Genomic DNA, 15,346 nt, shown 5'->3' with positions numbered 1-15,346 from the left:
TTTTTGAAATGCTCCGCTGGCTCTGACGTCTCCGTAGCGACTAAACATTAGATATAATTAGGTTTTGGAGGATCTAAAGAGCACAACGAGTTTATTATTTACTAAAAGATAACGTTACGTCAATTTGACTGAGGGTTAAGATTCATAACTTCATATTGTAGCGACCCTGGGTCAGGAAAGCTACGAGACGTTGTATATTTATTACCGTTTATTCGTAGCCTACGCCAAACAACAGTGAACACCGCAACACATTCTACTCCACTGTAAAGTATTTTACAGTGAATAATTGGAGTAAATTCATGAGCAAGAACAGTTGATGTGGTGACGTCACAAGACCAGAAAGACCGTCCTGCGTCCTCGAGAGTCTGGACTCACAAGACCAGACTCCAAAAGAACACGAGTCTGTACTCAGTGTATTTGAAATTGATAAACGGCTGAAGTCAAAAAGCTGTCTAGGCTAACTTCTGCTAACGGTTAGCTGAGCGAGTCAACTTCAGATTCATGTGCCAGGCAGAAGTAGTAGAGCACAACACACCAGGTGCATCACACTCCTGTGACCAATCATGCTTCAGACAGAGGTTCGGACCGCCCAGCTCATTTGAATATACGAATACATAAATGTCACACATAAATAAATGAAGAAATACGTGTGGACACAGAGAAATAAATAAATGAAGAAATACAGAAATATATTTATTTAATGATGTCCTGTTGATTTATAACTTATATTTATTCATTCCTGTATTTATTTAAGCATTCATTTATACATTTATTCATGCATTTATTTATTTATACTTAAGTCATTTTGAGTCCTCCATAGTGCAAACATATATATATGTGTGTATATATATATATATATACACACACACACACATATATATATATAAATGATGTAACCTGTTGCTGATGGTGAAGCATGATTTAGAGTACTCTACCAAGTATAATGTTTAATACTTTACTTTTACTTCAGTAAAGGTTCTGGATACTTCTTCCAGCGCTGATGAAATGTAATTTTATATATTTGTTTGATACTTCGGAAACATGCATTTTCTTATTTTTTGGTCTTTTTGTTTCATTCATCATTTTAAAGACATTTTCATTGTGTTTTTATTGAGGTATACACATGGTACACCCGTTAGTCCCTCTCAGTCTCAGGTATTTGGAGGTTAGAGTCTATTTCTGAACTCTGCTCGGCAACAGGTGACGCATATTAATATGGATGAACATGTGACCTGCATTAGAACGTTCGTGTCCTGGCGCTGGGGCGCAGTCCGGCTTTGACAACGTGTCACACTTTCTGGTCGTTCAGTCGTCTGGTATCTTCTCACAGATCGTTCCTGAAATCAATGAAGCAGCAACAACTCGAGAGCAACTTGATTTTGTTGTTGTTGTTTACCACAAATCCTCATTAATCAGAGGATGGGGAATCTTGGCAGCGTTAAGACAAAATAGTCTTCGTCTTGTTCTGGCTTTAAAAAAAAAAAATCTCTTAAAGATTCAAATAAGCCTGCAGCGCATTTGACAGCACAGTGTGTGCAGCGGTGGAGGAGGAGGAGGGAGCTTTTACACAATGTTGCGAGAGAAAATACACGGTTGGTTTTTAAATGGCAACGTTTGTTTTACTTTTAAAATTATATATTTTTTAAAGAAAACAAGAAGAGACACGCCTCCTTTCATCCCGCCGCCGTAAAAAAAATAAATAAACGATTGAAAGAAAAATAAATAAATAACTTGAGCGAATTTACATTACATTGTTCTTTTATTGATTGAAGCGAAAGGCAGTTAATCATCGGCGGAGACGCACGGGACCTTGAATGGGAAGCCACGCCCCCACCCCCTCCCCCTCGAGGACCTTGATTTGCCAGCTGTTGTCCCCACAGCAAGTTTATTTGGCTTGAAGCGCGTCTCGGGGTGCTTACGGATCACAGACGCTCAATCTCTCTCCTCCGACCCTCGACCTCCCCCCCGCCCCCTCCCCCCTCCGCCGTCAAATTTCCTCAAACAAAATGTGAAGCGGGCCCCCGGCGTGAAAGATGACAAAACGCAGTCTCCCGATCGAACGCCGCGGACCTTCCTCTTTAAAAAATGTATTAAAAAAAAGCAGTGTTGAATGTCAAACTATTCCCTCTTCCTCCGTGGGGGGGGCGGCGGGGTCCAGTCCACAGCGCTTCATCTGCACGGCGAGGTCAAACAGGTAGTCGTAGCATTCACACCTACGGGGGGGGGGGGAAGCAGGCCGTGTTGACACAGTTCAAAGAGAGGTCAAAGAGAGGTCAAAGAGAGGTCGACGGCGCTCACATGGTCTTGGCTTTCTCCCACGACTCCCCCCAGACGTAGACGCCGTGGCGGCGCACGAGGACGGCGCACGAGTCGGGGTACTCCTCCATGGCTCGGGCCATCCGCTCCTTCAGGTCGCGCTCCTCCGGCGTGTTCTCCACGATGGGCACCGCCAGGCTGTCGTCGAAGCTGTGGACACACGGGAGTCGGGGAGAGGCTCTCGGAGCGCCACGGAGTCCAGCATCCGGAATTACTCAGTCGTACACCACCGTTCAGAAGTTTGGGGTCACTTAGAAATGTCCTTATTTTTCAAAGTAAAGCTGTTTTTATCATGAAGATAACATTAAATAAATCATAAATACTCTCTCTGAATGGTTAATGTGTAAATGACTATTCTCTGGTGTTTAATGAAGTCTCTACAGAGGTGTGTAGAGGCCCGTCTCCAGTGTTCTAATGGTACATTGTGTTATCGCCTTAGAAGACTAGCAGAGGGGTAGAAAACCCTTGAAAACACTTTTTATGTGAGCGCAGCTGAAAACAGTTATGCTGGTGAGAGAAGCGATAAAACTGGCCTTCCTTTGAGCCACAAGTTTGAAGAACAACATTAATATTTACAATAAAAATCCTTATTTTTAACCTCATCAATCTCTTGGCTATATTTTCTTTTCATATTGCAATTAATTTGATAAATGAAAGTGTGAGTTTTCATGGAAAACACCAAGTTGTCTGCGTGACCTCAACCGTTTGAACATACATGTAAATCTTTGGTGTTTTAGACAAAAACAAGCGAGTTAAAGTTCTCACTTCTCACTCTTTTTTTGCTGCCATTTCACAAACGGAACAATAAATTTAAAACGACAACAAAGGAATGGACCGTTGCCGCGGCTGTAATCCAACAGGTCTCCTCCGAAGCATCTAAACCTCCGATTTTCCATCTTCCTTTCCTGCCTGGCTTTGTCATCATGTTGCTCCTACTTTGCAGCTGCAGGTTCCTTTTATCTCTCCGCAGCCGACGCCGTTCTAAAAAATTATCGGCTTCCTTTTCTTTCCTTATTTTCCCCCGGCTTCAGCAGGATTTCGGCGGAGGACTCGGAGCGTCCGACGCCGCCGGGACTCTGAGGAGCTTATAGTTCGGAATTGGGGGGGAAAAACAAACTTGAACCGGTGCTTTTATGCAAATCACCGGCAGAAATGGCAATAACAGAATAATAAGATAGCATTTCCAATTCTTTTTCGGGTTTACACCCACTTTGGGATGGTTGAAATTATTCATCAGTGCAATGTGTCCTGACACTCTTCAGATCCACACCGCTTTTCTCTCTCTCTTTAATATCCCTCAATTCAAAAGGGCGAATCTGGCCGAACACTTGATTGGACTCGCACGCCGAGAAGCTCGGGAACCTCTCTGGCCTCCGTGCGTCTCCATTACGTACCGATAGTTGGTGCCCGAGGCGCCTTTGCAGATCCCCTTGATCATCTCCTGGTGCGTTATCCTGAACTCTTTGCCAGGATACAGCAGTGTTGCCATGACAGCAGCCTTGGAGTGGGTGTGTATGACTGCCTGCGCTCCTGTATTTTAGCAAAAGAAGAAGAAAAAGGCACATTTTGATTTTTGAGTTGTTGCTTTTTCCCCGGATTGTTGTGTACCTCTTTCTCAGAAAGGGATAATTAGAACAAGACAAAGCAGACGGCGAAACATTAAAAAGGTGCGCAACGCTTTTGAAGTTAATTTGGTGCCATTTGCACGATCTGTGACGGAAGCAAAGTGAATACACTTTCACTGTTTTTGTCGTTGCCCATTCCGAAAAGAAATTGACCTTTAACCCTCCTGTTACCTTAGGGTCAATTTGACCCCATTCAATGTTTAATGTCGGTGTTCTTTGGGGTCAATTTGACCCCAGGCTGTTTAGGTAGTCAACAAACAAACAAAGTACCTCACACTTAAACTTGGAAAATAATATTAATTCTAATAATTTTCTGGAGGTTTTAATTGCTGGGGTCAAATTGACCCCAAGGGTAAAATATGTTAATAAATATAAAGGTAACAGGAGGGTTAAACATTGAATGGGGTCAAATTGACCCGACGGTAACAGGAGGGTTAAACTACAAGCTACGTGTTAAACGACTGCATCTCGTGACTGGACGCCGCTCCTTTATGAACACAGATATTCTTTTCGCAATTTGATCGAAAAGCAATCTCGCCACAAACCTCTCCGATGAAAAGAAACGTCAGGAGCCACGACTTTAGAGGAGAAAATGTGTGTGTGTGTGTGTGTGTGTGTAATGATCTTTTATATTGATTTCACTATTTTCTTTTCCGTGGCATGCATACTTTCAGATGATAAAACGATGCAGCGCAACATTCAGTCACAGGCCTCTTAATCCATTCAGCCTCTCAAATTACAACATGCGTACTTCATCATAAAAAAGTCATAATAATTCTGTTGCATCTATTTGTTTGTGTCAACGATGGACTGAACTCTTGATATGATATTGAACTAATCGCGAGACCGGCTGCTGGTATCCGGGTTACGTGCATCGGGGACTCACCTCTCATCCTATAGGCGTTCATGAAAAGCGGCGTGCACTGGCTCCGCCTTAAGTGCTTCCAGGCCGGCGGACAGCTGACGTCGCGCTCTTCCATGTCGCACACAAACAGGTCGTCTGGCTGAGCGACACAAATACGTACCGGAAAAACAATTTTTAAAAAAAAAATGTGTCAAACGAGACACATTCCACGGTGCTGAATGGGATCATTTGTCGGCAGCCGTGTTTTCCGCGCTGCAGTGAACACAACGCTCACCTGTATTCTCTCTTTCTGGACGCCCGATGGTGCGATGTAGATCTGCTCTCTGTGAGTCACACGACAAACAACACGGAATGCATTTTCACATATATATATATATATACAGCGTTCTTACACATTTTGACCAATGGATTTCCATGAATTTTCCATGACTTTTCCATGAATTTTCCAAGACTTTAAACCAAATGTCCATGACCAAACTGAAATCTCGGTATAAACATGAAAAATGTAGAAAATGTTGCGTATTAAGAGCGTACGCCGGCTTATATTTTGAGTGTCTTTCTTTAAAAAAACATATCAATTATTTCAAACTCGGTGTAAATGAACATGTGATTACAACAAATTCCCATGACGTTTCCAAAACTTTTATGATTTAAGTTTTTTCCATGACTTTTAAAAATTCCATGACTTTTCCAGGTTTTCCACGACCGTACGAACCCTGATATATAAATATATAGAAGGGCAAGGACAATGAAGTCGTTCTTGAAGTGGCGGTAATTTGTCATCACATAATGGAGCCTTCATGTGGCCTCGCGCTGCATACAAATACGGGCACTCTTCTCAGGTTATTGTGACTTTTACTCCCATAAAAGAGATACATAAATACATTCACTAAAGCTTTCCCAGACGGCCATAACAGCCTTTTCTGTTCTTTCTGGGCAGTGTTTTCTTCAGTTTGTCATCTCAAATTATTCACCTCAGTCTCTGTTGTTCCATTTACTTGAAAAGCTTTTTACCCCCCCCCCCCCAAAAAAAAAGAGCAGTCGATTTCGTAACTTTCTTTTTGCCCTGGTGGTAAACACACACCGTCATTTCATTTCATTTCCAAGTATTTCACGGTCGTATTTTCTTGACTGTTTCCACGTAGGAAAAAAAGGCTATTGTGCTCTTCTTTTCCTGAGCAACAAACACAGCAGATAGAGAAGTATCCTATTGATTTTTGTTGTGCGAGGTTTTGGCCGAGGGCGCCTCGGGCTCAGAGTCTTTTCGGAGTCAAACCCAGAGCAACCGTGGAAAAAAGAAAAAACTTCAAACCTTAGATTCTATGAGACAGGAAATAAAAATTGTAAAAAAATACACAAACTTCTGTAAAATGACACCGCTGCTTGTTTAGATTGCGTAACATATTTTTTTCTTCATTTATCCACTTTTATCCGCAGTAAGTGAAGGCGTGTTCGAGGCGTTTAGCTTCCCAAGCTGAACAATTAAAGCACGGATTTATAGTCGGCGTACACACGGCCACACAATGGATGAATCAGAAAAGTCCTCATTTAGTACAATACAAAGACGATGTTCGGGCAACATATTGAAACTTCAACCGTCTCCTTTTTTTGCGACCTTTATAAAAAAGGTAGGGTATGATACTTGGAGCACAGAAGTGCTTATTAGCTATCGCAATCTAAAAAGGAATAAATCATTTATCAACTAGAACGGGCACTCGGTAGAGCGCATACCTTCGCATGGGCATTGAATTATGAACATTTTTGCATTAGTTGCATGCCAATTGGATACAAATTGACCGTGCTATGGTAAAAAGAAGGTTTTGACCTTTTCATGACCTTGACCTTGAGCGTTGACCCGATCGATCCCAAAATCTAATCAAATGGTCCCCGGATAATAACCAATCATCCCACCAAATTGCATGCGATTCGGTTTAATACTTTTTGAGTTATGCGAGTAACACGCACACACGGACGCATACAAATACACGGCGATCAAAACATAACCTTCCGCATTTTCAATGCGAAGGTAATGAAAAGAAATGTGTCAGTCAGTGAATTTAGTCTTTCCTCCGAGGTTTCGTCAAGTTCCCCCGTTGGCTTCAATAAATGTCCGCCGATCCCCCGTTTCAAAACAGGGATTTGAGCTGATAGCTTCCATCCCAAAACAACAGAGATCCAAGATGTTTGTAATCGCCTGTCAGAGCCTTCAGTTTGAATGTGGCTTCTTTACGGTAGAACCGTGGCCTTCTGTCTGCACACGCCGTCAACACCGACGGGACTTTCACATGAGCATGACAAAAAACAGATTACATTACGAGATTGTCAAAGAGAAAAACTATTTTCTGGCGTTTCTTTTACGATCCGTCACAATATTTGTTTAGAAAGCGGTCGTGACGAACCCTCGTCTGAGACTGATGCCTCCGCCCGTCCCCGTCACCCAACCCAGCTGGTAGAAGAGTCGGCACAGCTCCGGGATGAGGACACGAGGATGCTCCTTCTCCTGTAACAGAAACAAAACTCCAGTCAGCTCAACAGGGTGAATGGAGCCCGTTTACTGAATCAACAACGCACACGTTTGAATCAGAGCGTCTTTCTTTAAAAAACGAATTAATTATTTCAAACTCGGCGTAAATGAACATTTGATTATAACAATTTCCATGACTTTTCCCAAACTTTTATGATTTAAGTTTTTTCCATGACTTTTCCAGGCCTGGAAATGACCTTTTTAAAATTCCATGACTTTGCCAGGTTTTCCATGACCGTACGAACCCTGACACACACACACACACACACACATGTATATTAATGCAAAGCTGAAAATAGTACTGAACAAATGCACTCGCTGCTTGAAGCCTCTGTGCCAGAAACAGGAAGTCAGAAAGTATTTGTGAGACGGCCTTAACCCTCCTGTTACCTTCAAATTTACGAACATTGACCCTCGGGGCCAATTTGTCCCCAGCAATTAAAACCTCCAGAAAATTATTAGAATTAATATTGTTTCCCAAGTTTATGTGTGAGGTACTTTATGTTTGTTTGTTGACTACCTAAATAGCCTTTTAAATAAATAAAAAAGTTGATATTTCTTATTTGTTTTACACAGTGAAAAACATCCTGGGGTCAAAATTGACCCCGAAGAACACCGATGGGTACAAGTTGTGTTCAGGACATTGAAAACATAACATCGTGTGAATTTTATGTTTTCACAGTTGTCCCCAATAAATTAGGAAAAGTCCTGAAATATGAAGCAAAATAAATGCTGTCAATCATTTATTTAGAGACGGCAAACTTTGAATGGGGTCAAATTGACCCTAAAGGTAACAGGAGGGTTAAAACACCTCAAATGTTTACATGTGCTTCTCGAGACGGATGCGAGTCCTTCCGTCTCTTTCGACCAGAGCGTTCTCCGACAGTACGGACCGGCAATGTTATACCGTGGACGCCATACTCATCATCGGATTCTGTGTATAATCCCTCGCCACTTGATATTTTGCGAGTGTGTCTTGGCATATTCATCTCACACTAATTACACTGAATACATATTAGCATAGGCTGTGTGTATATACATCGTAGCGTGTTCAATCTCACCCTCCTCTTTATTCTGCATGTATTCTGTACATTACTGTTTATTCTGTATCGTCCTATTTTCATTACTTTGCCCCTTTTACTGCTTTTCGTACTGCTTGTTAGATGTATTTTTTGTACGGTAATTTGAATCCGTGCAAACACGATGAAGTTGAATCTAATCTAATATTATTATTCAGTGTAACCAACGCATGCTTACGATTAGATTACCTCCATCTGCCTCATGGAGGTCTGGATCGTGGTCCATGCCTACTACCAACTATTCATACACTCTGTCATACTCATTGGATGTGTTGTTACTCTGTTATGATTCCTTCTGGTCACATGACATCGATTGCTTCTGTCCATCCTGGAGAGGGATCCTGCTCTGTTGCTCTCCTGTAGGTAGGTAGGTAGGTGGATAGGAAGGTAGGTAGGTAGATAGGAAGGTAGGAAGGTAGGTAGGAAGATTAGGTGGATAGGTAGTTAGGTAGAAAGGTAGGTATCTATTGCTTCTGTCCATCCTGGAGAGGGATCCTCCTCTTTTGCTCTCCTGTAGGTAGGTAGGTAGGAAGGTAGGTAGGTAGATAGGTAGTTAGGTAGAAAGGTAGCTATCTATTGCTTCTGTCCACCCTGGAGAGGGATCCTCCTCTTTTGCTCTCCTGAAGGTAGGTAGATAGGTAGGTAGGAAGGTAGGAAGGTAGGTAGGAAGGTAGGAAGATTAGGTGGATAGGTAGTTTGGTAGAAAGGTAGGTATCTATTGCTTCTGTCCATCCTGGAGAGGGATCCTCCTCTTTTGCTCTCCTGTAGGTAGGTAGGTATGAATGTAGGAAGGTAGGTATGTAGGTAGGTAGGAAGGAAGATTAGGTGGATAGGTAGAAAGAGAAAGGTAGGTATCTATTGCTTCTGTCCACCCTGGAGAGGGATCCTTCTCTTTTGCTCTCCTGAAGGTAGGTAGGTAGGAAGGTAGGTAGGAAGGTAGGAAGGTAGGTAGGAAGGTAGGTAGGAAGGTAGGAAGGTAGGTAGGTGGGTAGGAAGGAAGGTAGGTAGGAAGGTATCTATTGCTTCTGTCCACCCTGGAGAGGGATCCTCCTCTGTTGCTCTCCTGAAGGTTTCTCCTCTTTTTTCCTTGTGAAGGGTTGTTTGGGAGTTTTTCCTGATCCGATGTGAGGTCAAAGGTCATGGATGTTGTATGTGTACAGATTGTAAAGCCCTCAGAGGCAAATTTCTAATTTGTGAGAATGGGCGATGCAAAATAAACTGGAGTGAATTACTGCTACTGAAAACAACGTTTCTCACTTTTGTACATTCTGTATTTCTTGTGCGTTTTTTCCCAGGCATCCCTTTTTCTACAAATGCGTTTCAAAGTGCGCGTGTAGCGCCGCGCTCACCTGCTTCTCCGCGGCCTCCTGTTCCGCATCCTGACAGCTGTTGCTGGGGCCACACAGAGACGACATCTCCTGCGAGAAGGAAAAAAACAAAAACATTGACCGCATTAGGAGACGACTCGCAACGTCGAGAGAGGAACGCGTGTGAAACAGATGCAGCGGCGTTGGTTTTAAGAGACCGAATGACAGCGTTCCGTCAGCGTTGTACTTCCTTATTTATTTATTCCGCGTTGTAATCGGATACTATTCGGATAACGCGGGGAAGAATAAGAGAGAACTGATTTACAATTCCTCTCCCTCCTTGTCCTCCCACACATCTGTCAAAGAGAGGTCACGGTTCCCTTTGATGGAAAAGGGCAGATTGGGAGCGCTGCTCACAAAATCTCAGATGCCACTATTGATTTGTATTTCTATAAATACAAAATATTACACTGGAAAACCCGTTTTTTTTTTGGGCCTATGATATTTTCCCCCAATAAGATGGCAGTAAACAAGTAAACAAGTAAACAAGAGTGGACTTGACTGGGAAACGGACAAATGAGGTAACAAACGGTTCATTGTGACAGGACAGGTACAACCGAGGAGGAATTAAAATGTCTAAATTAAATAAAAGTTACAATGGAGTTGATATGTCTCCATTAACTGTCATAATTAATTGAAAAACCTTTTAAGAAGACAGATAATGCGTTTTTCTTCTTCTCTCCCTCTCATTCAGTGCTTTGTTTGTTTGTTTTGCTGCGTCATACATTTTTTATGTCGTAATCCCTAATGTTGATATATTGTGAACAACACATCTGGTATAACATGGGCAGCAGGAGACTTGGTGAACATTCCTGTGGATAATTACACATTATTTATGTGTTTGTTCCATATAATTAGGCATTTTAAATCCCTCAACCGCACGATTCTGAACATCTTCACCTTTTCGACTACCCGCCAGAAAAAGTCACATTTTGCTTTTGAAAATATGTCTTCACTATTTTCTAAATGATAATTACATATGCACATTCATTATTAATAAAAAAGTATAAGTTGCAGTTGCTCAAAAGCTAAATTAGGATAAAGTGTATGATATTACGTCATTAATTCACTTCTGTGAAGCAACGTTTTCAACCCACCAGAAGTACATTTAAATGAAGTCTGGTTCAAGGTGTGTGTTTATCAGCTAATGCATCTGCAGTAGTCTTAAATAACAAACTTAGGCCAATACAATCATACTACGTTATTCTCAATAAAAAGCCGACTTGCTGCAACTTTATCCCTTTTATAAACCGTGATGTTATCCAATATTGTTGTTGACAAACGCCCTATGAGTCATGTTACATTAACATTTACACAACGAGTGCATCGTTTCAGGTTTAACCCGGAAAAGTTGAAATTACAGACGCTGAACAAGAATCACTGGCAAGGGAACCTTAAAATAAAATAGAACCCTCATCCTGCTACAATAGAGCCCAACCTGCGCAGCTGTGGTTGAGGAGAGGACCACACACACGCAGAGTTAACCGACTGATTCAGGGTCAGTTTGTGACTCGTCGGTTTCCGGTTAATTCCTCTGGAATTGAGCACACGTCAGCACAGATAATATTGGATGAGTAACGCCATGACACTTAAAACTGTATTGCGCAAATGGGCTTTACAAAGGAAGAGGTCACGCAATTAAATGGAAATCAATTGTCTCTCTGGGGGTTTTTCTCAAGTTGTGGGTTTATCAGTGAAATCTGCAGCTGTGGTCTTGATGCAGGACGAGTAAACAATCAGCATGAGACACACACATGACGTCAGGTGGTGCAGTTGATTTAAATGCAACTCTTTTTACCTTCGCATTGAACATGCGGAAGGTTATGTTTTGATCGCCGTGTATTTATTTATTTGCATGCGTGTTACTCACATAACTCAAAAAGTATTAAACCGAATCGCATGAAATTTGGTGGGATGATTGGTTATTATCCGGGGACCATTTGATTAGATTGTGGGATCGATCGGGTCAAAGGTCAAGGTCGTGAAAAGGTCAAAATCTATGTTTTACCATCGCACGGTCAATTTCTATCCAATTGGCATGCAACTAATGCCAAAATGTTCATAATTCAATGCCCAATCTTGTGCTATGCGAAGGTATGCCCTCTACCGAGTGCCCATTCTAGTTTAAAGTCTGTTTTACAATACATACGTGTGTCGTTGACTGAGGGAGAACATGTTAAGTTACTATCTGCTGTTTTTGTAACTTCTCCACTACTACTCTCATTATATGAATACTTTATGTCATATGTCATTGAATGTGTTGTACCTCTGTTGTGTTGCGAATTCTGGTCACGTGACATCTCCCGAAGGTTTCGTCACCTTTTTTTCCTCCTCCCTTTTGAAAGGTGTTTTTGGGGGGGACCTCACACCTGAACCGGTGTGAGGTCCCGGGACAGAGGGTGTCGTACGTGTACAGATCGATGGCAGCACGTTTTTAAGATGTGATTTTGCGCTAAACTAAATAAATTGCGCTCCCGTTGCCTCGTCCGCAGCAGCTTCAGCTAACATGTACTCCAGCCATAACAGACGTAGCTTTTTTAAAATAGGTTTATTTAACTAATCAGCGAACGCGTTGTGACAACGACACTTAGACCTCCAGAACAACAACAGTACACACGACATGAAGAACGTAACTTCTCTCCGCACTTACGTTTGTGAAGTTGGTCACCAAAACACACAAAATAAAAAAAAAACCGAAACAGCAGCTAGCGTCCCCGTCGCCGCTGTTACCGCGTCATCAACGTGCGACGTCCAGTACGACATCCGGGATGTGAGACTTTCTCAAACTTTCGTTCCGCCTCAGGATGATATTAGTTTGTTTCTGCCTCTGTCCGTGCACACAGGCACACACGTCTGCGGTGCAATGATGTACTTTAATTGTGCAGCATGTACATGAGTAGTAAGCCCTCTCAGGCAGATAACGCCCCCAGGTTTATTCAAGGGATTAAGCTACAAACCTACTTGGTTAAATGAAGGGAAAAGATCATGGTTTAGGTTATTAAATGCCCTGTCTGTCAGAAAGCCCTGAAGGGAAATTAATCCAAAGTGCAAGAAGAAAACCACACTGTGTATATATATATATATACTGTTACAAATCCAAGTTTAGTATTAAGAAAATGTACTCAACTTCAAGCCTATTAAAAGTGAGGTGGCCCAAAAGCCTCCATATGCAGAATGGCTTATGTATTATTGTAGTAGTTGGAAAGCAAGTTGTCAAACGTTGTCATTGGTCGAGTTGGAGCTTTTAGCAACGTTACATACTTTTGTGCAGTTGAATGTGTAACCGACATCATATTTCATTGTATTTAAAACTGAAAAGTAACAATAGCATGTTAGATAAACAGCCTGGTGGAATGAAGAAATGAGCAACAATGTTTTCTTTTTATACTCGTGTTTTCCTCCCCTGCATTGTGTGTATGTGTGTGTGTGTGTGTGTGTGTGTGTGTGTGTGTGTGTGTGTGTGTGTGTGTTTATATCCTATACCATCATGCTTCGCTACTCCCCTGGTTAATTGCTCATTCAGGACATTCATGCATCTTTAAATGTGCACTTTGCTGCTGTTTGCACCATCTGGTTTTGATGCTAAACTGCATTTGTGTTTCACTGTGTGCAGTAACAACAACAACATTGAACTCTAATCAGGTATAATCTTGAATCTTGAACGACATAGTGCCTACAGGAGAAATTCTCAGGATGCAAATTACTCGTGGAGCCCCGCCCACGTCATTAAAGATGACCCGTCATCGTCGTCTGTCTCTGCACATCGAACGTGTCATTTGGACGGCGTCCATAACCTCCTCGGTGCTCAACATTTAAGCTCTGTTCAAGGCTGTGTTGTGACCTATTAAGACTCTGCTGCTCGGTTTGATGGCATGCTGTTTCGGGGCTTTTCACATCTCCCCCTGCCAGCTGTTTACTTTAAAATGCCAGTTTAAAAACTGTGATCACAGTAATGCTGTCATGTCGAACATCATTTATAAATCCCCCATTTCCAAACAACATCAAGTGTTTTTATTGACATACCGCACCGTCCATTTACACCATCGCATCGAACTGACATCTTTTGTTTTCATCCCACATCTTGCTTTGCTTGCTTGTAGTTGTCCATCGAAGCCGATGATGACGTCCACTTCTGACTTTCAGCGGTGAGTTTTCTGGTGGCTGTATAGTCCTATCCTGGATCCACAGGTCTTGTCGCAGGTGGACATGCGTATGTAGTAGTGGTGGTCCTGGCAACCTTGGTTGTTTTTCTTGTATGCCTTCTTTCCTGCCTCCTGGCTGTCCTGTCCTCCTCCAGTGCTGTGGTCCCGTCTTGGCACATCTGACGCCAGGTGTTACGGTCAGCAGCCAAGCCCTCCAGGTCCCCTGGTCTGATTTTACATTTCTTTAGCGCTGTTTTTATCTGGTCTTTATAGCTTCTTCTGCCCTCCAGCAGAGCGCTGGCCTTGGGCGAGCTGGCCATACAGCACTTTGTGAGGCAGCCGATTGAGGGGCATCCTTATAACGTGCCCCAGCCATCGTAGCTGGTAGTGGGTGATGGTGGCCTCCATGCTCCTACAGCCTGCTCTCCTGAGGATCTCGGTGTGTGGCACTCGGTCACGCCAAGTGATTCCTAGCATTCGCTGGAGACAGCGGATGTGAAAATGCTCCAGGGACTTCACATGGCGGCTGTAAGTGACCCAGGCTTCACAACTGTACAGGAGGGTGGTGATGCACACTGCTTGATACACAGAGATTTTTGTATGGAGGTATAAGTTCTTGTTTTGAAAGACCCGGCGCCTGAGTCTCCCAAAGGCAGCTGATGCTTGTTTGATTCTGTTCTGGACCTCATTGTCGATGTTATTGTCCTCAGAGAGGATACTCCCGAGGTATTTGAATGATGGTACTACAGATAGATGCTTATCATTGATGCTGAAGATGGGTGGCGTGGTGGGATGTTGGTGCTCCACTGACAGACTACCTCTGTTTTGGTGATGTTGATGGTCAGCCCCATCCTGCTGTAAGCCTTCCCAGCTGCATCCAGGACAGCCTGGAGGTCTTGTGGAGTGTGAGCCACCAGAGCGCAGTCATCTGCATACTGCAGCTCAAGGACCCTCACTCTGTGCAGCTTGGTGGTGGCCTGCAGCCTCCTGATGTTAAAGAGGTTGCCATCGAGCCGATAGACGACTGTCACCCCGCTGTTGTCCTCAATTTCCTTATGGAGAAGCTGGGTGACGCATAGGAGGAAGATGTTAAAGAGCACTGGTGCTAGTACACACCCCTGCCTGACCCCTGTGCACACAGGGAAGGAGGCAGACTCTTGTCCTCCTATTGTCACCCTAGCATTCATACCATCATGAAACTGTCGGAGGATGTTGACAAACTTGTTAGGGCATCCAAACCGGAGCAGGATGTCCCACAGTAGGTCTCTCTGCACAGTGTCGAAGGCTTTGGAGAGGTCGACAAAAGCCATAAACAGGTCTTGATGTTGCTCCCTGCACTTTTCCTGAAGCTGCCGGGCTGTGAAGACCATGTCGACTGTACTCCTGTTCTTCCTAAAGCCACACTGTGATTCTGGGAGCAATGCCTCT

The 15,346-nt window shown here is 43.1% G+C and overlaps 1 protein-coding gene across 1 annotated transcript; it reads right to left on the bottom strand.

The window, feature by feature from the left end:
- Window positions 1-1,089: 1,089 nt before the first annotated feature.
- apip (APAF1 interacting protein) lies at window positions 1,090-12,527 on the bottom strand. The gene is made up of 8 exons (XM_056413445.1): window positions 12,427-12,527; window positions 9,759-9,827; window positions 7,206-7,306; window positions 5,081-5,129; window positions 4,828-4,945; window positions 3,711-3,846; window positions 2,299-2,466; window positions 1,090-2,213 (listed from the first exon to the last, which is right to left on the bottom strand). The coding sequence occupies exons 2-8, from the start codon at window positions 9,822-9,824 to the stop codon at window positions 2,114-2,116; spliced, it is 738 nt and encodes a 245-aa protein (XP_056269420.1). The 5' UTR covers window positions 9,825-9,827; window positions 12,427-12,527; the 3' UTR covers window positions 1,090-2,113.
- Between the last annotated feature and the right edge of the window lie 2,819 nt (window positions 12,528-15,346).

Source organism: Pseudoliparis swirei, chromosome 4 (genome assembly GCF_029220125.1).
Source record: "Pseudoliparis swirei isolate HS2019 ecotype Mariana Trench chromosome 4, NWPU_hadal_v1, whole genome shotgun sequence".
Lineage (NCBI taxonomy): Eukaryota > Metazoa > Chordata > Actinopteri > Perciformes > Liparidae > Pseudoliparis > Pseudoliparis swirei.
Note: the sequence above shows the minus strand (reverse complement) of the source record. Positions and strands in the feature narration are given on the sequence as shown.